The 13,324-nt window shown below is 43.9% G+C and overlaps 1 protein-coding gene across 4 annotated transcripts in view; it reads right to left on the bottom strand.

Moving 5' to 3' along the window:
- Positions 1–13,324, bottom strand: part of UTRN (utrophin) — a 764,396-nt gene that overhangs the window by 475,566 nt on the left and 275,506 nt on the right. For all 4 annotated transcript variants that reach the window (XM_088474412.1, XM_088474409.1, XM_088474411.1 and 1 more), the window contains 4 exons: positions 12,461–12,636; positions 11,288–11,423; positions 9,201–9,350; positions 1,316–1,400 (listed from right to left, as the gene is read on the bottom strand). In XM_088474412.1, the coding sequence (XP_088330538.1) occupies positions 1,316–1,400; positions 9,201–9,350; positions 11,288–11,423; positions 12,461–12,636 (547 nt within the window). The remainder of the gene's footprint in view (positions 1–1,315; positions 1,401–9,200; positions 9,351–11,287; positions 11,424–12,460; positions 12,637–13,324) is intronic.

Below are 13,324 nucleotides of genomic sequence, written 5' to 3'. Positions count from 1 at the left end.
CCTTTCGATGTACTCGATTAATCTAATAAATAGCGGAGATGACGTATGATGCGAACGGCCAGGGGGCGTCTTTACAAAATAGCAAGCGCATATTTCGTTCGCTCACTCAGACATAGAGGCGTCAACAGACCGCAAAGAGCGAGCGCTCTATTTAAATATCCGGCCCCTTTTTCAGAACGAGCGAGCGCAAATAGCGTCCGGCTCTGAATCAGGCCCAGTGTGTACGGCTTATCACGCGTTTATGTGCATCGTTTCGTCACATCTTCTCATCTGGTGGGAAGATTTCATGAATGATATGGGCCCTCATTCAGAGCCGCTCGTTAGCGGCAGTACGCTCGTTCCGAGCGATGTTTGCACATCTGCGCATGCGTACGGTTTTTAGTACGCATGCGCGAACCAGTCAGTGCGGCCGAAAATCGTTTGTACGCTATATAGCGAGTGCCTGCTATTTTGAGTGACAGAATGAGGCGTATGTGGGTGGTAACAGGGGAAGGTGCTTGAAAATGGGGAGTGGAGATCCGAACGCAGGCGTGCTTAAAGGTCAAAACGGGCGTTTTATGGGTGTGTATATTTAAAACAGCAGCGTCATTGTCCACGTCACTGGGTTATTTTATAGCCAGAACTGCTCGCAAATTTGTGGTAGCAAACACCAACCACAAGAATAGCGAGCAGTTCATACGCTGGTCGATGTACTCGATTAATCTAATAAATAGCGGACATGACGTATGGTGTGAGCGGCCAGGGGGCGTTTTTAACAAATAAACGAGCGTATGTTTTGCTCGCTCGTTCAGACTTAGAGGTGTGAACAGACTGCAATGTGCGTACGGATCATTTGAATAGCCACCCCTTGTTTTTAAACGAACGACCGCAAATAGCGAACGGCTCTGAATGAGGGCCATGGTGCGTATTGTGCTGTGTGTAAGCTCAAGCGGAAGACCACGCAATATATTGGTCCGATCTTTCCTCTGAAGACATTACCTGAACTGTCAGTGATCTACACCATGATTGCATAGTGTGTACAGGAGAAAAGATTAATTGGATACAATCCTCTGACATGATATATTGTGCCGTCAATTGGAGGATTGCACAGTGTGTATGCTCTATATCGTGTGTTCTGGGATGAAGGTAAATTGCATTGCATCTTTTGGACATTGTTCTGATGTATACCCGTCCTTACTCCTTACTCCCACTCTAATTACACCTCTTGCAGGAGGCAGTAAAAGTCTTATATAAAAGTTGCTAGACTTTTGATGCAAAAAAAGAATAAAGTGTGTTTTATTTACAGAGGGCAACATGAAAATGCAGCAGTGCTTACTGGGTAATGCAGCCTGGGCTGCAAAGGAGGGGTAATATAAAGCCTGTTCCAAGTCCTTCACCCTCTCAGGCACTTCTCTGGACACCTGTACCGGTAAAGGAGAGAAATGCAGTTAAATGCAACTGATGTGCTGCAATGTAATGGTATGTTTATCTCTTTTATTACACACTTCATTAACATACTAATATGTGCTTCACTACCGAACACTTATAACCATCCCAACAATCTGCAAATAGCTTCTGAAAATTACAATGAACCCACATCAGCTTTTTCATCTCATCACTTGGTCTTTTCAGAACAGGAAGATGCTTATACCGAATAAGATAAATCTCTCTCAAGTTCAGTCATATAATTTCCAATGCTTATGTATTAAAATGTATTTATACTTGGAGAGAAGGATATCTCTTCAGTTCAGTAATATAATTTTGCTGAGCAAATGAATTAAATATTAAACATTTGTAACATTTTATTCAGCATTAAAACATTCTAAACCAGATGAATAGGTCCAAGATAGATGTTTAAACCCACTGGCTAGCACATACTGGTATAAAGAATGAAAGGCTTTTAACTTTAGTGTATCTCATCCTCTGTACTTTCCCAGCCTTTCACTGTACACTGGGGCCGATTCTGAGGTGGGAGCAAAGCAAATAAAAGCCACTAACTTTGTATCTGGAACAAACCAAGTTGTGATGCAAGGGGTGCAAATACATACATATTTTTTTGCATACAGGTTAAATACTGGCTCCTATTCCATGGGTATGCAGTCGGGAAGCCGGCAGACCTTATCCCGACTGTCTTATCCCGGCAAGGGTCTAAAGACAGGCATCAATATACCGACGCCTGTCATTAGACATACGCTGGGAGCCCGACGCCCGGCATCCCAATTGAAGGGACGCCGAGCGCGGATAGCTGAGGTGGGTGGGGGGGTTAGGTTTAGGGTTCTCGGGGGGGGGACTTAGGGTTAGGCACCCCCCCGGGAGGTTAGGTTTAGGCTAGGGGAAGGGGGGTTAGCGTTAGGCACCCCCCGGGGGGGGGACACATGCGGTTAGGCACCCCCCTGGGGGACTTAGGTTTAGGCAGCGGGGAAGGGGGGGTTAGGTTTAGGCACTTAGAGGGGGTATTAGGGTTAGGCACTGGGGGGGAAGGTTAGGGTTAGGCACCCCTAAGGAAGAGTTAGGATTAGGGGGTAGAATTAGGTAAGACAATACTTACCTTTGACGATCTGGATTTCCTCCTCTGCCGGGATGCTGCTGTTGGGATTCCAACCGCCGAGCATGGGTCCTTCGGTAAATCATACCGATTCCACTCCATGTAGCCCACAAATGCTTGACAGCTTTATTTTTACACTGCAATTAGATTTGAGTTGGACACCCCCCCATCTCTCTGCACATTTTACATCTGCCCCAGTGCAACATGGTTTTACCAAGGTGCAACGTTACTTGATCATTTTTGCTATACTCCCCCATTTATAAATGAACGAAATTACCAACGGCGATATTTGTTTAGTATAACTGTGATACAAACGAAAATGCCACTAGTATTTATCAATACTCATCCCTCCGCCGAGGTCCTGCGAAGTCCTCCACGTCAGCAGGGTCCTCAGCTCACCTGCTGGCAGCCTAACGCTGCCATCGCTGGGCACCGGTGTAATGCGCATTCGCAATGGTTCGTCTGCGCATGTGCATGACGGGGGACCAAGCAGTGCCTGGAAGGCTTCGCTGAAGCCGGGAAAGGCACCACTGGGTCTCCATTGCCGGCAATGAGGACCGCATAGCTCTCGCCATCTAAAAGATGGCGAGAGCGATACTTGACAAACAGCAGTAATCTTAGATTACCGCTGTTTGTTAAATCCAGAAAGGGTGGCATAACTCCTTTAGCGAGCGCTAAAAGGGTTATGCTTTGTTGTTAAATGGGGGCCCATATTTCTACAGATGTACAGCTTCATTACACCACACTGGTTTCACAATGAAGCTGTACATCCATCTATCTACCTATCTGTATCTAATACAGTATATAAGATAGACAGACAGACATACAGAGAGATAAGCTTTAGTAGAACCACTTATTTCATGCCTATTATTCGGTAACACACTACCTTTGATCAGGGGCGTAACTAGATCTTTTTGGGCCCCATAGCAACATTTTTAAGGGGCCCCCCTAACTTAGGTCTCACACAATAACCACAGTAGTTCCCCTAAAACATTAAATGCCCACTGTAATGGTGCCCCTTACGCAGTGCCCCCAGTAGTAAGCCCCCTGTAGTTGCCCCCAGTAATGAGGCCCCTGTAATGCCCCCAGTAGTGAGCCCCTTGTAGTTGCCCCCAGTAGTGAGCCCCCTGCAATGCCCCCAGTAGTGAGCCATCTGTAATGCCCCCAGTAGTGAACCCCCTGTGAAGGAGAGAGAACACCTAGCGCATATAACACCCTAGTTAATCAGATAATAGATAAATGAGTGGTGCTTGTTAATAATTCTATCAGTCAATATACATATGTATTGCAGCCCCACAAAGGGTATCTTCTGCAATATAATCAAATAGATATCATAAAAATAATTAAGGATATTCCCAAAGAAATAAATACATACAAGATAAATATATAAAAATAGATTTATTTAATTTAAGATATTGAAAGTTAATGTAGACTGAAATTTTAAACAGTACTAATAGAATGAATAATAAAATATAAATACTGTCTATTGTCACAAATTGAGGCACCTTGTGTGCCTATATATATGATAATCACTGTATAAAAACGGGCAGCATGTCATATGTAATGGTGGTTACACGATTATGGGAACTAATACCGGTATACAACAAATAACATAGGACGTTACAAACAACATGTATAGTGTGTTTGCCTTAAGCAATACGCTAAATGGTGTTTTACTTGCTCTGCAATGTAGAGCTAGTCCTGGTTACACTCAGCACAGTATGACTGTACTTCTTAAAGTCAATACTGCGTTCTAGTATCTGGGAGGGATAATGATGTTACCCCAGACCAGTGCGGGCTGTGGCCGCCTCTTGTTCCCTTATCGCGGGGTATATGATTACCTTCCTCTTCTTGATGAGAACAAGCACCACTCATTTATCTATTATCTGATTAACTAGGGTGTTATATGCGCTAGATGTTCTCTCTCCTTCACTTTACCACATGTATGTTCGCATATGAGTGAGGTTTTGTAGTGCCCTCACTTACGCCACGCTGCAAATAACCCTAATCAAATAGTGGATTAGCGCATCCCTTCCCCCCCTTCTCATATACCACAGTGAACCCCCTGTAGCTGCCCCCAGTAGTGAGCCCCCTGTAGCTGCCCCCAGTAGTGAGCCCCCTGTAGCTGCCCCCAGTAGTGACCCCCCCTGTAGCTGTCCCCAGTAGTGACCCCCCTGTAGCGAGATCCCAGTAGCTGCCCCCCCCCCCTACCCCCGCGCGCGCACACGCACACAAAAACCACTTACCTTTATCCCCGCTCCTGTGAAGCAGCCGTCCGCCCCGGCGCCCGCTCCTCGGCACTATGGGAGTGACGTCATGATGTCACTCCCATAGTGCACTGCGGGACCCGGAAGATGGAGTGAGCTCCGTCCTCCGGCTGCCGTCGGGGGTTTGAATAGGAGCCGGGCGTCCGCTGGTAACACAATCTCAGCGGGCGCCCGGCATATGGAGGGTGCAGGGGGTGCGATCGCTGGGCCGGCGGGCCCCTTAAGCTGAAGGACCCCATAGCAACTGCACCCCCTGCACCCTCCATAGTTATGCCACTGCCTTTGATATACAGCATATTAATATTGAACTGGGGCTGAACTTTCTTTTGTGTATGTTGGTTCTCAGAAAATCCTTTGGGCGTTTTGTATAAATGTACTAAATGAAAACTGTGGGGGAAGTATTAAGAGAACACAATGTTAGCCTACAAAATTACTTTGCAAGCTAAGCTGCATCTTTGCAGACAAACAAAATAATTAACTGGATTTACAAATATTTTTTATAAGAAGAAAATGGGAAAATCCATACACACCAATAAGGTGGGGTTAGAAGCAGACATGAAAAGGGGTCAGGGCACATATGGTATAGATTTGACATTATACAACTTTGCTGCAGTCGAATTAAAAGTCTGAGCACCATGTCCCATTAGGCTCTGCTAGCACCGGGTGTCTGTTTTGCATCTTTTTTCTGCCGGAAATGTGTCTAAGGCGCCATGTGTTGCAAGTAGGGTGCACCAGCAGATTGTGCTAATTAATTTGATATGTAACACTTGTATATCTGTGTACGCCTGAGTCTCTGATTCTGTATACAAAGTGCTACAATGCAAAGCCAGCTTTTTTCATTCAAAGTTCCATTGTGCTTCACATACAGACTCAGGTGCACACAGATACACAAGTGTCACATATCAGAGTAATCTGCTGGTGCATCCTAGTCACATTGCATAGACACATTTTTAGCAAAAAAAAAAAAATCGGCGCTAGCAGAATAGCACGGGACCTGGCGGCTCACTCACGCCAGGCAAATCACGCATTTTTTGAGGCTAGATGTATGAAGACACATCTGCAAATGGTGGCAAAGGTACACATGGTAATGGGGGGAGAGAGGTATACACGGAAAGTGGGGGGAAACATAAACATACATGGAAAGGGGGGGCAGAAGCACAAATGGTAAGGAAGAGCAAAGGGCACACATGGTAAGGGGGGCAGTCAGAGAAAAACATGGAAGTGGGAGGAGATGCACACTTGGTAAGGGGGCAGAGGCATACATGGGGAGGGAGGCAGTAGAACACATAGGGAGGGGAGGGAGAAGAACACATGGAGAAGGGGTGGCAGAGGAACCAATGGGAATGGTGGGTGGCAGAGGAACAGCTGGGGAGGGTAGGGGACAGAGGGTCACATGGGGAGAAGGCAGAGGGCATATGGGGAAGGGGGAAGAGGATCACATGGAGAGGGGGGCAGAGACACACACAGGGAAGGGAGTATAGACACACATAAGGAGGGGAACATAGACACACATGGTGATGGGGAGCATGAAGACGCATTGGGAGGTTAGAATAGATAAACATGATGGGGGAGCCTAGACAAAGGAGGAGGGTTGGCAGAGGCACACATGGGGAGAGTTGGGGGCAGAGGCACGCATGAAGAGACAGGTAGAGGATGAGACAGAGACATGGGAAAAGAGCTAAAGACAAACTGAGGTGAGGCTGACATGGAAGGAGAAATAAAGTGGGTGGGGAGGGATAGAAAGAGTAGGTGAAGGCTGATGTAGAGGTGGGCTGGGATTGCTCCCATTCATGTTACCTTTAATACTGTGCAAAATAAGCAAGTTCCTTCTTTAGCTGGGAAGGAGAAGAAATGGTGAGGGTGGGTTGGTAACGCACTTGCTAAGGCAATAGAAAGCCCACACCAAGTGGACTTCCTGAGAGAAGAAAGCCTGATGACACAAGAGCACCCGGGCTTCTGCCAGCGCAGTTGATCCCGGCTGTAAACTGCTTCTGATTCCCAAGCCGTTTGTGAATGAGAACCAGTTTGTGACCAGGATCATCGTCTGGCCCTCCTGTAAGTCCGTTCCTCTAACTGTTGTACCCCATGCACCCCCCTGATGGCGTCCCTGGGCCTAGGTGAAGTCCTTCCTAAACTTACTACAGGCTAAAGAACGTGAAACTATGTTGTGGCTGGTAGTAATTGCTTTTGTTGTAAGGAAGGGGGAGGTACATGGACAGTTGCAGTGTTTTTTTCTGAGTGCACTCAAAGGTACGGCATACAGGCACAATTTACTGGAATAACTTTTCATTCTAATACCTAGATCCAGAAACAGGAGGAAATCTGTGATATCACTTCAATCCTCGAAAAACATTACCAATTGTAATTTTGCATCATACAACCTCTATAAATAAATCTACATTTTTTCTACATTCCTAACCAGATGTACTAAGGACCTAATATTAATGCTAATAAAAATGAAAAATAAGAAGTGACTGTTCCCCTTTTTTCCAGAAATACTTGGCTACTGTTGACATTAGCCAAGTAAAGTTGCCTTATATTAGTATTAGTCTGTGAGATTAGAAATTCATAGCCCCTTGTATTTTAACTTGGATATCAGTGACTACATTAAAAGTATTAAGACATGAGCATGTATCATTATCTCTGATGTATCATAAAGAATAATCCTTTGTGGTAAACAAGCAGACATTGCAGAATAGAGGCTCACATAGTCATTGCAATAGTTCTATGGTTTGAATACCAAGTTTATAAATGTGAAAATCACCTATACTGTACGCCCTATGGGGCCTCCCCGCCTGCTGAAAAACTACATTTGTAGTAATTCCCACTCCATTGAAATGGCTGAAATTGTACAACTGTGCGCATATTGCTGCTGCTGATTAATAAATAAAATATACTCAGAGCCTCAGAAGTCTGCTGATGTTATTAAGAATTAAAAATGACTTTATATTTCAGTGTCAATATGTGCAGTGATTATATCAGACAGATGACATTCTACCAATGTACAGTACGTCCTGCTTTATTAACATTAACTTTTACTTTTAAAGCACCTGCATATTTTGTTACATTTTACAATTGGGAATGAAGCAGTAAAAGAACAAGAGATAAGAGGGTCCTGCTCACAAGCTTACAATGCTTCCCTTCACAAACATAAGTAACCTGCACCATCAGGGGCGTAGGGAGGGCAGTTCTGGTGGAGCGTGAGCTCTGGATGCCAAGAGTGTCAGGGGGTGCCCAGCACCGCGCAAGCTTGCTGACTAATGTCTAACTGGCAGCTGTCTAAGCTGACAGCCTGCCGGGTGCCAGCTCCAGGGGCGCTTCAGTCTTGAGCATGTGACGTCAGGAACAGTGGAGGCGGGACGCACCCAAGAGGTGCATGCTGGCAGAGGCGTGCCCAGCACTTATATATTTAATACTGGCAGTGGCTGAGGGGTTTTGTAGGTGATGGGGTCTGGCCTGCTATAATCTTTGAAAGGGTCGGGGGGAATTTGGGGGGAACACTTAATGCAGTCAGTGGCTTAGGGGTTTTATAGTGGATGGGGTTGGCCTGCTATAAGTGAGGGGGAGCACTTATATATTTAATACTGTCAGTGGCTGAGGGGTTTCTAGGGGATGGGGCTGGCCTGCTGTAATCATAGGGGGGGTGCACTTATATTTAACACTGTCAGTGGCTGAAGAGTTTTAAAGGGGATGGGGCCTGGCCTACTACGATCAGTGAGGGAGGAGGGGGGGGCACGTATATATTAAATACTTCCAGTGACTGAGGGGTTTAATAGGGGATGGGGCCTTTATGTATTATATATTTGAATAAATCTACAGAATGGGCTATGTTGCCAATTTAGGATTTTTTTTATTTTTTTTCTTTCAAATGCAACATTCCCGCACATGCTAGCCACTCCCCCAATTCAGTACAGGGGGGGGGCGCCAAAACATACATGGCACCTAGCTACTCCTCTGTGCACCATATACTTCGGAAGTTATTAAACAAGCATATAAATATATATATATATATATATATATATATACACACAGTATACTAGACATGCATTTGTAAGCAAGCAGGTAAAATGATCCTAGCAAAAAACTCTAAATACACAAATAATATAGCAATACAGCTCCCTGTGTTGGCCATGCCCCTTGAGCGTATGATGTCATGCCAAGGGGACTGGGCCGCCAGCGCCTGGAAGGACAGCAGTAGGGTTTTAAAGGCTACAGTGTCCATGTCTGGAGTGTCCAGAGGACATTGGCTGGCAACACAGCAGAGATTCTGGCTGCAGGGTGTGTTCCGGGCACCCTGCTAGCCAGATGTAGAGACCGTGGGGCAGCGACAGTGTCGCCCACAGGGCCCCGTGTGGTGGCACCGCTTGCACTCCCCTACTAAAGGCCCTGACAGCTCCTTGTTTTCATACCTGAGTCCAGTTCATATTTATGGTTTGCAGTTTGGCAGAAAGTTTGTCCCTCTCCTGGGCACTGAGACTTTTTATAGCCAGCATATCTGGTGCTGCACCGTTCAGCCACTCCACTCTCTCACTCTGGATTTCCAGTTCATTAGACAATGCCTGAAGATGGCACAAGATAATATACTTACAAGGACTTCAAAATAAGTTATAATCAAAAATCATATTAAAAAAATATTCTACATTTTCTCTCATAACATGTATTTAAAAGTACAAATTTATTGTAGAGAAGAGATGTAATGATGCCCTGTAGTTATTCTGTGCTATGGATAAATTTTTATTCTAATCACCTTTCATTTGTTATTAACACTTTTTATCTCTTATTAACACTGCCTGGGGTGCAGTGAAGATCCCCGGGCTTCAACCCAGGTCTGGGGTGCTCAGGAGAGGGGGGATCCCTTTATTGGGTGTCCCCAATTATCCTGGGATCTCCAGCCTGGGCTGACCAGTTTTGGGTGCTATTGCTTTGGCCGGGGTGACCCGATGAAAGGGTCCCCTGGCTGTGGCATTACACTCCGGCTAGTTAGAGCCCGGTGCTGGTTTTAAAAATACGGGGGACCCTACGCCATGTTTTCCCTGTATATTTAAAACCAGGACTGGCTCACAGAGCCCAGTGCTGGTTCATAAAATACGGGGGGACCATTATATGTTTGTATTTTTAGAACCAGGACTGACTCAGGAGCCCAGGGCTAGTTATGATTTTGGAGGGGGAACCCCACGTCATTTTTTTTCTATTTGTTAAATTTGTTTTTTATACACAAAATACACACATGCAGCCTGCACGTATCTCACTGATATGTGCAGACTGCATGTTCGGCCAGACTGCATGTTCGGGTATGTTTGGCTGCTGTCAGACACAGGGAAACACGATGACATACGCCATCAAAAAACATGATTCAGCAAAACACGATTCTTGGTAAATTTGTGTGTTTCAGCTGTCAAAAGTTTCCCATGTTTCAGCGATGCTGTGAGTGTGTCAACTCAGGACAAACTAAATTCTTAGTAAATTTACCCCATAGAGTGTAAAAAACATATTACACAGCTTTAAAATGCATCTCTAAACTATACACAGTGGATGCAGCCATTCTGTGGGCTGATATTCATGTCTAAATGAGGTCTTAAGAAATATCAATTTCATGAATTATTATATTGGTTAAGCAGACAAAATGGCTACCTTCACTATGCAGACAACAGGGACACTTCAAGTCAGTAAGTAAATCAGATAGTAGATTACATTAGCAAGAGGCCTATATATATGTAAGTACTAGCCAATGTGTGAAAGATGTGGTGCAGCATAATACAATAATGAATATATTTCTTTCTCCCTGTTTTCATATTACCTAGTGATAAAAATATAACAATTTAATTTCTAATATCCATTTTCTAAAATATCCTACATATACTATAATTATAAAACAATTTCCTTTACTCAATTGTATTTCTGTCAATTCAGTTTTCATATTTCCCATTTCCATTTCTCAGCAATGTGGTCCCTATATCCATATTTGTTTTTAGCCTGACATGTCTGTCCGCAGCTCATTTAGTTCACATACTGAGTGCTTCATTATCTTACAGTTTGCTCATTGATCTTGTAGAGGGTCAAAAATTTGATATATCCAAACTACGCGAAGCTTAATATAAAAACTGAAATCATACAGCACCTACTTATAGACAATGCAATATGTTGTTGTCCTCTCTTGTGCTATGTCTGTGAATAAAATAAAAACTCTGCGTGCACTGCAGCATAACCAACATTCTAAGTTTGCTAGGTCACTACTTGTGTAACATTTGTGATGTCACAGTCTGACAGAATACAAAGCTAGGCAATGAGGGAACAGTGAATAGAGAGATTTAATTCTGCATTTGTTCCCAAACTAAAGAGAACATGTTGATCACTCCGGATAGAAATGCTTAATTTAAAAGTATGCTACTGTAGATTATTTGGGGGGGGGGATTATAAAAATTCAGCTTTTTATGCTCAATAAGGACATATCAGTCCTCTTTTCTTTCTAGTAACTAAGATATAATAAGCGTATTACCTTTAGTTCATGCAGCCTCTCCTCATTCCCCAGTGCATGGTTCACTCTTATCATATTTGAGGTCTGCTCTAGCCAAATGGCAAACTCCTCCATTTTTCTCTTGTAGTCACTTAGCGCTGGACTTTCTTCTTTTAACCTTGTTGAAAAAAACAAAGAGTAAAACTTAGCAAAGAAAGAGAACAAAAAAGTCCTACTGAGTCCAGGTTCACATAAGTTTGAAGCACAAATAGTCTGATGTCAATCATGACCTACACATAACATGATGTCCACTCTATTCCTTATATCCAATAGTATGCTGTAAGGGTAAGATACTGTGCTTTAGGTAAACACATTGCAAATATGTGCATGAAGAGGGCTGCATATGCGTAATAAGTGTCTTTACAGCCCAACACGATTATAAATTATATCATACATACTGTACAAAACTATACCATACTGTCAGGGAGCGAATCAAATTCCAAGTCATGTGTCTTAGAACAGTGGCATATCACAACCACCAATTTGCTTCTTTTGTTTTGCGCCCTCATATGGGTGCACAGGAAAGGGAGCGATGTTGCATTACTGTGATTCCCACTGAGATGTGCAGACGCACATCGTGACTGAGCATTGCTTGGAATTGAATCTGCCCCTTAGAGTTGGAAGAGGCACAAAAAAGCCCTAGTTAGCCACTTCCAGTCTGAAGGCCAGCCAGTGAGGCACGTGCTTAGGGACACCTCCAGCCTAGGACAGCACAGCAAACCCCCTGCATCAGAGCTGCCCAGTGCAACAATTCAGCCACGGCTATTTGGACACAGAACAAAGACTACAATCCCCATGATGCATCAGAGGGTAGTCTAAGGAGCAGGAGCATGTGCAGTCCAGGAGCAGAAAGATTAGGTTTGTATTGGGGAGAGTCTCAGGAGCGATGCATGTGCAATCTGGGAGCCCAGAAATGGAGGTTCTTAGCCTAAATTGAAGCCCACAAAAGGCAAAAAAAAAATCCAGGTAGCCAGAGAAGGCTGAGTCTCACCACAATGCGGGTAGGGGAGAGTTGGCGGCGGGCTCCCAATAATATTGTGTCTAGGGATGGCCTGACCACTAAATCCGCTCCTAGGACCAGCATTTAATCAACATTCCTTTAAGTAAGAATAGCACAGTGAACTACAAACAAGCTTCATTTCTATAATGACATACCTTTGCTGTCTCTCCATAACCTCTGCTTTAATTGCACCCCAGTGATTGTTCAAACGTGCCAGTTTCTCCTGTAAGATCTCCCCATCGGTGAAGGAGAGATGTTGAATGATCCCTTCCCCACTCTGGTTGAGAATAGTAAAGCTGAGCTGGTGACTGCTGATTCCTTCCTCAAGCTCCTGACAAAATGAAGCAGAAGAAGAATCAGAGAATGCTACCTGCTGCGGCCTACAGGTCTATGATCCATATGCCTTTCAACACAATGGCACATAAATGCAGAAGCGTAAAATAATCTTCTTTAGTGAAGCTCTGTTTGCATTGCTGTGCTGAGAAGTTTTTGATCTACTTAAACTGTTAAAGGAAAATGACACCCATGAAATTAGGTTTTAAGTTGGTTTCATTTAAAATGTATAGTTTCTCTTATGCAGAATAAAAAATAATAATTGCAGATTTACTAACATAAGGTAACAAGGATATTTTTCATTTATATACTATTCTGCACAGAGAATTCTATTTCACTGCATATTTAGATTTATTTAAATGAATAGTAGGTGTCCTATTGTTGCTATGGATATAGGATAAAGCCACACAAAAATAATTTTGACTTGTAAAAATCATTATGTAGATTACTTTATTTTACATGAGTGACTACTGATGAGTGGAATGCGACGCAGGAAATCTACATGAAATCGCCAATTTAAAATTCAAAAACACACTTTGCTGCCATTTGTCAAATAAGCTCTTAAGGACTAAAATTTCCTAACGTCTGTAAATATCAGTTCAGCTCAGAGTTACTCCAGGTACACACTGGAGCGATGTCGGGACGATATACCGTTTCGTAACAACATATCGCCTACATCGCTCAGT

The sequence above is a fragment of the Taudactylus pleione genome, unplaced genomic scaffold (genome assembly GCF_031769625.1).
Source record: "Taudactylus pleione unplaced genomic scaffold, aTauple2 ptg000154l, whole genome shotgun sequence".
NCBI lineage: Eukaryota > Metazoa > Chordata > Amphibia > Anura > Myobatrachidae > Taudactylus > Taudactylus pleione.
This window is presented reverse-complemented; position numbering and strand designations above follow the sequence as displayed.